Source organism: Delphinus delphis, chromosome 17 (genome assembly GCF_949987515.2).
Source record: "Delphinus delphis chromosome 17, mDelDel1.2, whole genome shotgun sequence".
Classification (NCBI taxonomy): Eukaryota; Metazoa; Chordata; class Mammalia; order Artiodactyla; family Delphinidae; genus Delphinus; species Delphinus delphis.
In genome coordinates this window covers 79,348,765-79,360,653 of record NC_082699.1, presented here as the reverse complement: position 1 = coordinate 79,360,653, position 11,889 = coordinate 79,348,765, and the positions used below count along the sequence as shown (strand labels likewise).

General features: G+C 67.2%; 1 protein-coding gene across 3 annotated transcripts; it reads right to left on the bottom strand.

The window, feature by feature from the left end:
• Window positions 1-1,862: 1,862 nt before the first annotated feature.
• Window positions 1,863-11,426, bottom strand: RHPN1 (rhophilin Rho GTPase binding protein 1). 3 transcript variants are annotated; one of them, XM_060035348.1, is made up of 15 exons: window positions 11,263-11,426; window positions 8,244-8,359; window positions 7,102-7,230; window positions 6,682-6,757; window positions 5,997-6,074; window positions 5,562-5,686; window positions 5,297-5,463; window positions 4,851-5,044; window positions 4,349-4,505; window positions 4,161-4,274; window positions 3,620-3,814; window positions 3,186-3,262; window positions 2,827-2,973; window positions 2,567-2,728; window positions 1,863-2,198 (listed from the first exon to the last, which is right to left on the bottom strand). In XM_060035348.1, exons 1-15 carry the CDS (start codon window positions 11,341-11,343, stop codon window positions 2,034-2,036), a joined length of 1,983 nt encoding a protein of 660 aa, XP_059891331.1. In that variant the 5' UTR covers window positions 11,344-11,426; the 3' UTR covers window positions 1,863-2,033. The 3 variants fall into 3 exon arrangements, with proteins under 3 accessions (XP_059891331.1, XP_059891332.1, XP_059891333.1); XM_060035349.1 differs by having other exon boundaries at window positions 2,606-2,728; XM_060035350.1 differs by having other exon boundaries at window positions 5,562-5,611.
• Between the last annotated feature and the right edge of the window lie 463 nt (window positions 11,427-11,889).

Here is an 11,889-nt window from a genome sequence, read left to right as displayed (position 1 = left end):
TCTGGTCCTTGGCAAGGGGCCCTCCCCACCTGCCTGGGGCGAGAAGCAGGTAGCAGCTCCGTGCCCAGTCCCAGCCCCTCTTGGGTCCAGATCGGCTGCTGGAAGCAGGCAAGTTGCTGAGTCCTGGACAGGACCTGCCAGCCCTGTCGTCCCCGATTAGCGGGTAATGCTTCCTTGATGCACAGTTTTATTAATCAAATTAGTAAGTGCGGAGGTGACCTTGGCCGGTTCTGCTGAGAGGGGCATTCTCCCAGGAGGGGCAGGTGGGTCGGGGAGGGACGCACCTGGATGCCCTGTCCCTAGGCTCCGGCAGGTGGCGCAGCCCTGCCATCCCACTCCGAAAGCTGCATGCCCTCATCACACCCACTTACCCATTCCCTCACACTCTCACCGCCCCCCCCCGCCCCCCCGCCCACTCACTCCCCTGCCCCAGTGATGCTAAAGAAGGTGGTGGATGGCAGGGGCCAGGCCTGCCTGGCCCCCCCACAGGGTTGCTCCTGCCTGGGGACCTCACAGAGGGGACAGGGATGATGCCCGGAGACGGGGGTGGCTGGGCCTTGGTCTGCAGGGGGGCTTCCTTGCTCTCCTGGGTCTGCTGCTCGCCCTTCCCCAAACCTGCACTGCACTTAGCGGGCAGCGGCTGCCCCCTGGTGGCCACGGGGACCCCTGCCTCCCCCCAACCCTGCCTAGGGCTGCAGGCGGCACCCCGTCCCACCTCTCACTCCTCTTTTTGGGGCCAGATCCTGAGCCACACCACCACCGGGGGATCCAGGAGAGTGTGGCCGCCGTGGTCTCTGGGGGCCGTCCACCAGTACGCATGGCTGGGGGGGAACACTGAAGGCTCACGGTCTGAGGAGCCCAGTTCAGTGCCAAAGGGGCTGGGGAGGAGTCCAAGGGGGCTAGAGTGGGCTGGGGGCACCCCTCAGTGCTGGGCTCAGGTGCAGGAGGATGAAACGGCCCCGCAGACACCCGCCCGAGGCTGGAGCAGGGGCCTCGGACGCCCAGGCTCGACTGCAGGGCGAGGACAGGTGGGGCAGAGCCTGGCAGGATGGGGTGGGGCCTGGCGGGGTGAGGGCGGAGACAGGGTGAGGGCGGGTGGAGCTTGGCCAGATGGGAAGTGAGGGCGGGAGATGGGCCTGGCAGGCGGCTTGGTAAAGGACTGGACTGCAGGTGCAGGGCTGGGATCAGATCTAGGCCCTCGACGCAGAAGGGGTCAGGATGAGGGGACAGGAGGGACGGAAGCAGGGATGGGTCCCCGTTCTGTCCACGGAGGGACAGTAAAGGGTGTTGCAGTAGCTGGCCTTGGCTGGGACCCCGACCAGATGGGAGGCAGCGCTGTGGGCACTCCAGGCTGCTGTGCGGAGGGAGGGGCAGGGCGGGAAGGCAGCTGAGCCTCCTCCAGCCTGTTGGGCGCCAGGTGGGCCAGCGGGAGGGGTGCCCAGAAGGAATCACTGGGGGCCAAACAGAAGCTTGGCTTGGGGCGCAGCCAGTCCTGAGGGAGGGTGTGGACAAGATATGGCATGCTGGGGGGGCGGGGGGATGGGGAGAGCTCAGCTGAGGGGCCTCAGGAGCCCAGCACGGGGGGCAGGGGGCATCTGGGCTGCAGGGACCCGCTGGCAACACGTCACCCCAGCCTGCCTGGCTCTCTGGGGACGGCTCCTTCAGGATCCAAGAAGGGCAGCCGGACACCCCCACCCGGGAAGCTGCCCTCAAGTGGGCACCCGGGGCGCAGGAGGACAGGGCAGCCCAGGGGCAGCCTCCTGGCACTTGGGAGTTGGGGTCCAGAGGCGACTGTGACACTTCCCGTATGGGGGGGGCAGCACCTGGCCCACATCACTGGGCTCGGACACACCTCATCTCACAATGTCTTTAATGGGCAGCTCTGGGCACTGGGTGGGGCAGCAAACTGGCCCGAAGGTGCTCTGGGGTCAGGAAGGCGTGCATGGGGTCCTCACTCCCAGTCAGCTGGAGCCTGTGCTGGGGCTGGGGTGTGGGGAGAGCTGGCCCCTCACTGCCGGCCTGGGCAGCCCGGCTCAGGGGTGTGGGGCTGGGGACAGCCTCCTTCCAGCCTTGCCCCTCTTGGCCTTGCGGTTCCAGCCAAGGAGGGGCCTGGGGCTGGCTTGTGCGGGCCCTGGTGTCTCCCAGCCACACTCCTTCTGGCTCCTCAGAAGCGCCCCCAGGGCTGGCCGGCGGTCCCCCTGTGTTCGGGATGGAAATGGGTATCGGTCGGCACCCTGGCCTGGCCTGCTTGTGGCCAGCCTGGTGAGTGCGACAGGGACGAGCTGGGTGGTATTCAGGGGGCACATGGCGGGGTCCCTGGGAGGGCGGCCATGCAGCAGGGCACCCCGGGGCCTCCAGGAGGGTGGAGGCCAGCTGAGGGGTGGGCTGGGGCCTTGTCAAGGGCAGGAGCTGCTACCAGGTGGAGGCCGCAGCATAGGCGGCTGCTGCCTGGAAGGTCACCCGAGTGCCCTCCTGGCATCTGCGCATGTTGGGGGCTTGGCGGAAGGCCCAGGGCCGGGGCGGGACAAGGAGTTAGGGACCACCCCCCCAGGGCCCCGGGGCTCACCGAGCCAGGCGGCTCGGCACCAGGCAGCAGCGTCAGCACCTGCAGGCTCACGCCCTCGTCGCCCACGCCCTTCAGCTGGGCTACCACATCTGCATGCTTCCACCACCTGCACGGCTGCCCGTTCACTGACACGATGTAGTCACCCTCCTTCAGGCCGGCCGCCTGCAGGGAGGCGGGGAGAGTCCCGCGGGCACCCCTCCACCTCTGGCCAGTCCCATCTTCCCCCTTCCCGCAGTCAGCCCCGGGGCGGGGCCCCTTACCGCGGCCCGGCCCCCTGGAACGACAGCCGCGATGAGGACGGGCGCGTCGCCCCGCAGCGTGAAGCCGAAGCCGCCCTCTCCTCGGGCCACGTGGATGGGCCCTGCCAGCCGCCAGCGGTTCCTGGCTGAGAACACGGACAGGGGCCCCTGGGGGCGGCCAGAGGTCAGAGATCAGAGGCCTGGCTGGGCTGCCGCCCTCGGGGGAGCCCCGGCCTGGAGCACCCTCGCCCCGATCTCCACATTTGGGGACAGAAACCAGCAGGGTCTGCAAGGGGGCCGGGCAGGGTTGGGCCGCCATCGAGGGCCTGCCTGAGAACGCAGGGCAGAGCCGAGGTGGGGGTGGCCTGGGAGGTGCTCACCAGACGATGGAAGATGTCAGCCACCTTCACCCGGGAGAAGCTGGGCGCCCTGCCCTCCGGCCTCCGCTGCGTCTTAGCTGAAAGGGAGAAGGGGGAGGGAGGGCGTGGCTGAGCCCAAGGCTCTCGGCCCCAGAACCCTGGGAAGCAGCCGGGTGCGGCTCGGCCAGAGCGGAGTGGGTGACCCGAATGCAGCCCGTGCACACCGGCCCCTCTGTGGGCCACCAGCTGGAGGAGCCCCGGGGCGTGGTTCTTGGGGGTCCCAGGTGCAGGGAGAGGGGGGCGTGGAGCTGCCGTCACGGATCCCCCGCCAAGTGCCCCGCTCCTCCTTCCAGGGCCCATAGCTCTGTGGCAAATGGCTGTTGCTCGCCAGGAGGCCTCCGCCCCCCGCCCCCCTGGGGCCAGGACACACCCACCCAAGGGGCCTGGCTGCTCACGCCGAACGTCAGGGGCCTCGGCGGCCTCACAGAAGTCGTCCTCGAGGTCGAGTTCCGAGTACTTGGCCAGAGAGCGCCGCAGCGCCTGGGCCAGCACGACCTGCAGCAGGTCCACCCTGCGCAGGGCCCGGCACACGGCATGCAGCCGCAGGGCCTCCTCCTGACCCAGGATGGCCCGCTTCAGGTGGGCCTTGCCTGCACGGGACAGAGCTGTCACACGCTGCCTGCCTGGCCCTTCCAGGCTGGGCCCCAGCTCCCCCACCACCAGGTGCTGCGAGAGGAGGGCAAGCGAGGGCTTCTGGGCTCATCCTGAGGGCCCGACGGCAGGTCTGAGCCGCGAAAGAACTGCCGCCGTGTGTGGCTCGCCCCCCCTGCCCCCGCCCCCTCCCGACGCCGCCCGCACTGCTGGGGCCCCTGCTCCGGGCGAGCTGGGGACCCCACCCGCCAGCGCCGGGGCATCAGGACTGGGGATGACAGGGTGGAGTGGGGCATTCACGCCCGCGGAGGCCCCAGCGCCCCGCCCCTCCCTCAGCCGCCTCACCCAGCTTCCGGCGGTCCTCCTGCTCCTGGGGCAGGGCGGGGCCCCGGGGCTCAGACGAGGCCGGGAGCCCGAGGAAGATCTGCTCGAGGGCTGGAAGCTCCGCCTCCGCCACCGCTGTGGGTCAGAGAGGGCGGTGAGGCGCCGGCGGGGCCCTGCCGGCACACGGGCATGCGGGGCGGGGCACTCACGGGCGCCGTCACACAGGGCCAGGGCCGCGTGGTAGTGGGCCAGGGCGCGGAAGTACTCGGCCTTCACGTGCACCAGGGTGGTCCAGGGGAAGGGCACGTAGTCCTGGACGGGCGGCTGGGCCATGGTCTGATGCACCAGCCGGTACTCGGCCGCCACCTGCTGGCGCACACGGCAGGATGGTGGGGCCTCCCGCGAGCCCAGCGGCCTGGGCCCCCACCCGTCCCCACCCTGGGGCTTGGCTTCGACCAAAGTCCCAGCGGCCCTGCCCCATGCCAGGCTGAGCTCAGGGGCAGGGCCCCGGTTCCTGCCCTGATTGGTGTTGCCCCAGAGGCGGGGACTCAGGACCTCGGGGTTGACAGCCGGCTCTGGGGCCCTACAGGAGGCCCTGTACCCGCCCCCCGCCCAGATCCTGGCTCTGCTCCTAAGCTCCAGCCGGCACCGTCGACCCAGGCCCTGCTGCTCACTGAGACACCGCAGCTTGGCCGGGCTCCCCGCCCTCACCTGGGCGGCCTCCTGAGCCAGGTGGAGCTGGGCCAGGCAGTCACGGGGAGCCACGGGGGCCTGCAGCAAGAGGCCCTCGAAGACGCACTCCTGGGCCTGGGCGGTCATGAGCTGCTCCAGCATGGAGAGTGAGGCGGGGCTCATGTCGGGGCTGGGTGCGTGGGAGAAGTTCTCCCTCAGGAGGCTGAAGGCCCCTGCGGAGGGGAGGGGGCTCAGCGTGGCACGGCGGGGCCACCCCACCCCCACCCCACCCCCACCCCGTGTGCTCGGCCCTGGTTGGGGAACACCCTCTGCGTCCCACAGAGGGCCTGTGCGTGTGACCCCTCGGGCTAGGGGGCCATCGTACTGGGCCCCTAGCTCTGGCCACAGAGAAGCCTCTGCCCCTCACGCCTGGAAGCGAGGACCACGCAGGCACAGCTGGGGGGCCAGCCCTGGGCGGCTCTCACCCGCAGCCCTCTGAAAGGCCTCCACAGCACAGCTGGTGCCCTCGGGGCAGGAGCGGTCCTGGCGAGCCCCGATCTGGGTGTGGAGGGCGCCGATGTTGAAGAGCACGCTGCCCTTCTCGAAGGCCAGGGCCCGCTGCTGGGCCGGAACCCCCGTCAGCGAGTCATACCTGCAGGGTCGGGTCAGGCTGGGCAGAGCCCTCACGAGAAGCCAGGGTCTCAGAAGCGCCGCCGCCCCCCGCCCCGCCCCACCCCGCCCCGCCCCTACCAGTGGAACAGCAGCCCCAGGCTCCTGGCAGGGGTGACAAAGCGCGCCTCCTGGAAGCACAGCTGATTGTAGTAGGCCGTGAGCAGCTCCAGGCCCGCCTCGCTCCGGCTAGGGGTCCGCGCGGCCTGCCGGGTGGAAGTCAGCAGGGTCCCACGGCCCCAGCCCACCTCATGGAACGCACACCGCCCTGGGAATCCCCTTGAATGCCACAGCCCTAGGAGAGCACCCCAGGGTCTAGGGGTAGACACGGTCACACCTGCCCTCCCGGGGGCTGCTGTGGACCACGTGCCACTCCAGGAGACTGTGCAGGGCATTGGGGCGAGAGACCCAGGCAGGGTCCCTGGGGTGGGGACAGGCACAGAGTAGCCATTCCCAAAGGGCCAGCAGCACCGAGCCTCTGTCTTCTCACCTATGGACTGGGAGGCACCCACCCACCTGCCGCAGGTCCTCCAGCTCCCGGATTTCAGCCTCGTAGGAAGCACTGTCCTCTCCAAAGTGCCCTGAGATCAGCTCCTGATTCGAAGGGACAGGCGCTGGGCTTCCCTGAAGTCTCCCAGCCCGACGCGGGTGAAGACCCGAAGCGAGGGGAGGCCCTGGTCTACACACTGACATGGGTGCCCCCCACCACAGATATGGGGCCTGGAGACTTGGTGATGTTTCTACTTGAATTCCCTCATTAACCCCACGAGGCAAGTGACCTGCCCCTTGACAGGCAAGGACACTGAGGCCGAGAGGCGAGGCACCTTTCTGCCGGCCTGGCCGGAGTGGCGAGCTAGCCAGGGCAGCCGGGCTCACGAGCCCCAACAAGGCCCCAGGAACCAGCGGGTTTTCTCAGCACAGGCTCTGACTGGAAGAGGTGGCCCCCGCCAGAGGGACCCTCAGAGTGAGAGTCAGGACCCTGCAGCCGTCTTGGGGCCTCCAGTTCTGCTGACACCCATCCCAGGGTGCGTGCCTTTCTGCAAAGCCCACCCAATCCAAATCCCCCATAGCCTGGGGAGGCCAAGGGGCTCCAGGGCAGACCCCCTCCTCTCTGGGCCTCAGAGTCTTCATCTCCGTGAGACGGCTGGACCAGGAAGCCCCAGAGACCCCCCGAGCCCAGGGCGCACAGGCCAGCACTCACCTTCAGGGGCGTGGCCCAGTCTAGCTGCTTGGTCTCCTTCAGCCCCAGGGGGATCATGGGGACAGTGACACCTTCGCTAGAACCAGAAGCATCGAGTCTGGGCTCTAAGGCTGGACTCTGCTGTCCCCAGTGGCCACGCAGTCCACCCTCTACCACTCCCGCCCCACGGGACACGCCTCTCCTCTGATTACGGTACATGTCCTTGCACACCACACACGTCCCACCACGCCCTGTCTTGGATCACATCCTCCCACACACACACGTGGTGGGTGCTGTTCTGCGCACGCATGCACACGCACCTCTGGGGCCGCTCCGCATCCTTGCACACATGCATCTCTGGGGCCAGCCTGCGTCCTTGCACACATGCACACACGCACATCCGGGGCCAGTCCGTGTCCTTGCACACGCGTGCACACACACCTCTGGGGCTGGTCGGCGTCCACGTTGCCATCGAGCCCCTCCAACTCCTCCTTCAGCAGCTGCAGGCTGGAGTTGACGTAGCTCAGCTCCAGGGCTACAGTCTCCCTCACCCGGGCATTGCTGGTGGCTCTAGGGGAGGCCAGGCTGAGGTGAAGCCCCAGCCCTGCAGGCGGGCCCACGCCCCTGGGCTTCGCTGCAGCCCCTGCCCTAGCCTGAGCTCTGGAGCCCGCTCCCACAGTGATGTGCTGACGGGCCCAGCCCCCTTGGGGGGCAGCAGTGGGGTCCAGGGCCCACCAGATGACCTCCCCCTTCTCTGCAAACCCCCATGGTTCACGCAGACTCCTGTCCACGCAGGTATGTCGCGGGTATGTCTGGCCCAAGCACGTCTCCTTGGTCCCCGAGCTTCCAGGGCGTAAGTGTCCTCCACCACCTCTCGCGCCCCCAGGACACAGCTCAGCCTGCCCTCCACAGCGAATGGAAGCCAACTTCCCTGGAGGGGCAGGGATCAGACCCTCTCTGTGCCTGCCAGTGGGGCCACAGGTCCAGGAAGGCAGGGCTGGCCCTACAGATGGGAGGGACAGGGGGCCAGGGCTGCTAAGGAAAAGGAGTGGCCCAGGCCCAGCCAAGCCCCGCCCTGGGGCTGGTTCTGCACTCACTGGCAGTCTGCACTCAAGCAGGTCAGGCCTCCTCCCTGGGCCTCAGGCCATCACCAGTAGAACTGGCGTGTGTGAAGGTCAGCACACAGCTGCTGGTCACCATGTGCATCTCAAAGGCTCCCACACTGCACAGCAGTGGGGACATCCCCTCAAGCCCTGCTCCAGTCCCGCACGGAACAGAACTCGGCTGGCCCTGAGCCTACCCCTGCCAGTTTGGGCCACCAAGGTGGGGGCCTGAGTCACCTGTGAGGGTCTCAGCTGAGCGGCATGACTGCCCCAGACCCCAGTGGGACGCCCAGCCCTGCCTCTCAGGAGCCTGAATGGGAGGCCATGGTCACGGAATCACATGTGGACCACAAGACCAGGCACCCACCTGGGTCACTGCCCTGCCCCGGGATGCACCTGCCTCGCAGGGGCCTCGGGGAACACGGCACTGTTTTCCCACGGGTCGGCCGGCGGCAGGTGTCCCAGGCAGCCAGCACGCACCTGTACAGGTTCTCGGCGCCCGTCCGCATCCTCAGCTCCCTGTTGATCTGCTGGTGGATCTGGGCCCTGCGGCTCTGCAGGCAGCCGTGCTGCGAATTTGCCAGGAGGTCACAGCCCTGCCGAGAGGCCACAGGTTACGGGGGCCGGGCCAGCAAGGACATGGCAGGGGGAGATGTGGCTGGGACTGGGGCCCCGGGAAGAATCTCGGCCTGTCCGGTGTGGCTCTGGGTCTCAGCAGCCCAGCCTGGAGCTCCCACCGGGAGATGGCCAATTACTCACCACACATCCTCCTGCCCTTTTGAATTCCTTCTGTAACACCCACGACCCATCCCGCCCACACAATTATGCCAGGCCACACACGTTTAATTGGAGGGGATGCCCAGCCAGCTCCCGCTGGGGCGCTAACAGGAGGCTCCCCTGGGCCACGCTGAACATTGCCGGGCTCCGTCCCAAACCACAGGCCCAGGGTCCCTCTGCTCACAGGCAGCAGGCCAGGCCTCCCAACGGCCACCATCCGAAGTGCCTCTGCGCGGGTTCTGTACTGCATATGGGCCACCTGCCTGCCTGCCCACGTCCCGTCCCGGGCCCCAAGCAGGGAGCCCTGCGGCAGGTTCCGAGGGTGAGCGGCTTCCTCTGGTGAGGGGAGGGGCTTCAGGGCCCCAGTGGGACTGGTGCAGCCGCAGCTGCCACACCTCCTCCTGGCCATTTAAGGACCTCCCGTCTGGGTCAGTCACCAGCCCAAGAGTTGGGAAGGATTTCTCAGAACGTACTTCCTCGGGCAACGTCCTCTCAGGCTCAGGTGATCACCTGGCCCCCGAACGGAGCAGGGACGAGAACACAGTGCCTCCCAGGACCCTGCCCTGATGGCACAGACAGGGGAAGTTTTATTCATGCGGGGCTGACGCTGGCCTCCCTACAATGGCCACTGTCTTCCGCAAATCTGAGGAAGCATGCCCCCACTGTCACACACAGGGCAGTTTCCCACCTTCTGGGGGCTCTAGTTTGTCCCAGCCCTGTGCAGGGGGCACCCTAAAGAAGGTCTCACGCCCTTGCACAGACAAGGCTCCTGGTGCATAGCCACCTTGGATTATGGCCCAACATCTCCTCCACACTCCAGTATTCTCAGGAGAGATCAATCAGGGAAGACTTCCTGCAGGAGGAGGCGTTCTTCTGGGACTTGATAGAAGGCTTCAAGGTAACTGGGGAGAGGGGACTTGTCCACATTGAACAATGGGAGAAAGAGCAATCAACTTGGAGGACTCCCTGCTGTGGGACCCTGGGCAGGCCCTCATCTGTAGATGGGAAGGGGGCTGGTGTCAGGGTGGCACCAGGATGGAACAAGACAAAACACGGCTCTCCTCTCTCCGCTCTGCTTGTTGAGTGTCTGTCTTCCCACTGGCCTGCGCCTCTTCTCCGTGGTGCCTCCCATACCCACTTGGTGCAAAAGGGAATGAGGAGAGGATGTGAGCAGTCTCCCCTCCAGGAGGCCTGAGAATTTGGGGACAGAGGGGCAGGCCACAGCCGAAGCTACATCCCTATCCCTCTGAAGGTCCAACTGCAAAGCTCCAGCAGGTTCTAAGGGTTCTGGGTGAGCAGCACAGCTGTCTGCCTGGGGAGGGGTGGTCCACGTGCCGGGCAGAGACCTCCAGCCCCGCAGGGCTGTCCCCATCAACACAGTTCGTTTGTCTCCAATGTCAAGTGCTCCCGGAGAGATGTGTTGGAGGCGGGAGACCACGGCCTCTGAGCCAGGGTCCCCTCTGAGCTCCGCAGCCAGCACCCCCATGGCCTTGTGACCCTAACGCTCCCTCCAGAAGGCAGGTTGGCTGTGTGACCTGGATGGGAGGTGTGCCTACGGCCCAGTCCGCAGTGCTGGGCAGGCTGAGAGCCACACTCACCCCCATTTCCGCACCAGGTGGTAAAGGGATGTGCCAGCTCGCCCACCTGTGGAAGAACCTCCACTCCGACGGAGAAGAGGGGCAGCTCCCCACACCCTCCCTGCAATGGCCCTGATGGCATGGGTCTAGCGGATCCCCCAGAAGCCCAGGAGGAAATGGCATGGGCAGTGTCCAGAACTGGCTACGTGTGGGGGCAACTATGCCAGCACAGGCCTGGGAACAATCAGCAAGATGGTCAGCAGGGCCAGGCCTCACACCCTTGTGGGTGCAGGTGCCACCTATGCTTGGTGGCACCTGACTGAAAACCCTTGGGGACATGGATGCCCAAGGCCTGGCATAAACACTGGGGCAGCCTCTTGCTGACCACCTGGGGACAGCTGGGCTCCCGGGCTGCAGAGGGAGGCAGCCAGAGCACCCTCTCCTTCCCAGGCACAGACTCGAATGTCTCCACACCCCCTCCCTTCCAGAGCTTCCCCAGTCGTCCTGGAAATGGTCCACAGTCCACAGCGCGTGGGGTCAGGGATTTCAGGAGGGGGCAGAGGTGCGGGTAGGTGAGGAGGGACAAACCACCTAGCTGGGCAATCCTCCAGCCATTTCCCGTACCCACGAGGCTTCAGCCACCTGTTGCTAAAAGTTTCATTAAACACAGAGCTGGGTGCCCAGGGCAAGCTGAACAGCCCTAGGAGAGAGAGGGCAAAGCTAGAAAAGGAGGAATGATGGGCACCAGGAACAAACACTAGGGCCACGGGCTGTCACTGACCAGAGCGCAACACCTGTCACAGAAGGGGGTCCTGAAGCGTTGGAGAAAACCAAGAGGTGGACTTGCGCTCCCACTTTTTCCTGGTCGACACAGGAGGGGTCCCCAAACGGGCTAGAGAGGAGCCCAGCAAAGGCAGACAGCTGGGCTCTGGCTCCGCACCGGGCCCGTTTCCCCAGCGATAAGCCCACCTTGCCTCTAGGGGCGAGCGAGATGCGGGGTTCGCCCCGGAGTCTAGCGGCGCGCTCGGACGGGAGAAGCCAGCGCCGACCCGGCAGTCCCGCGCCCGCCGGAGTCAGATGGCGACAGGAGCACGTCGGATCTGGCACCCCACCTCCCGGCGCCCCCCGCCCTGGGGCACTCCCACCTTGCGGACGCTGCCCGCCGCCTGCAGCCGGGCGCTCTCCTCGCCGGCGCCCGCACCGTCCGGCCTCCCCTCAGGGACCATTGCCGCCCGCCGTTCGGGCCGCGCCCGCCTGGAAGCCAACGCTGGCGCAGGAACCCCGGGCGCACGGGATCCCGCACTGCCCTCTCCCGGAGGGGGTGGGAGGGGTGGCCCAGTCGGCTGGAGGGGCGGGGCGCTGGGCGCCGAGCGTGCGAAACTTTCCGCTGCCCAATCGGCGGCAGCGGAGACTCCGACGGACAGCAGCCTTGGCCAACCAGGGTGCGAGGGAGGTGGGTCCGCGTCCAGGCCCTGCCCTCCCGCTCCCGCGGAGCCCCGGGGGAATGCGGTCGCCCCTGGCAACCGCCGGCCGGCGGATAAGGGAAAAACACTGCGCCGCGCAGGGCCCCGGGCTGCGCGGGTTTCACCCGCACCGGCTGGGGGGCCTCCGCGGGGCTAGTCCGAAAACATCCGCAATGGGGTTAACGGTTTTGCTGGCGCGAGCGCCCGTGCAGCTCTTAAGGTCCGCTTTCCTGTCTCCGCGCGGATACCCAGGCTCCGGCCTGGCCCCAGTGAGGTGCCATGGTCGGCCGTCCATTGTCACACCTCCAG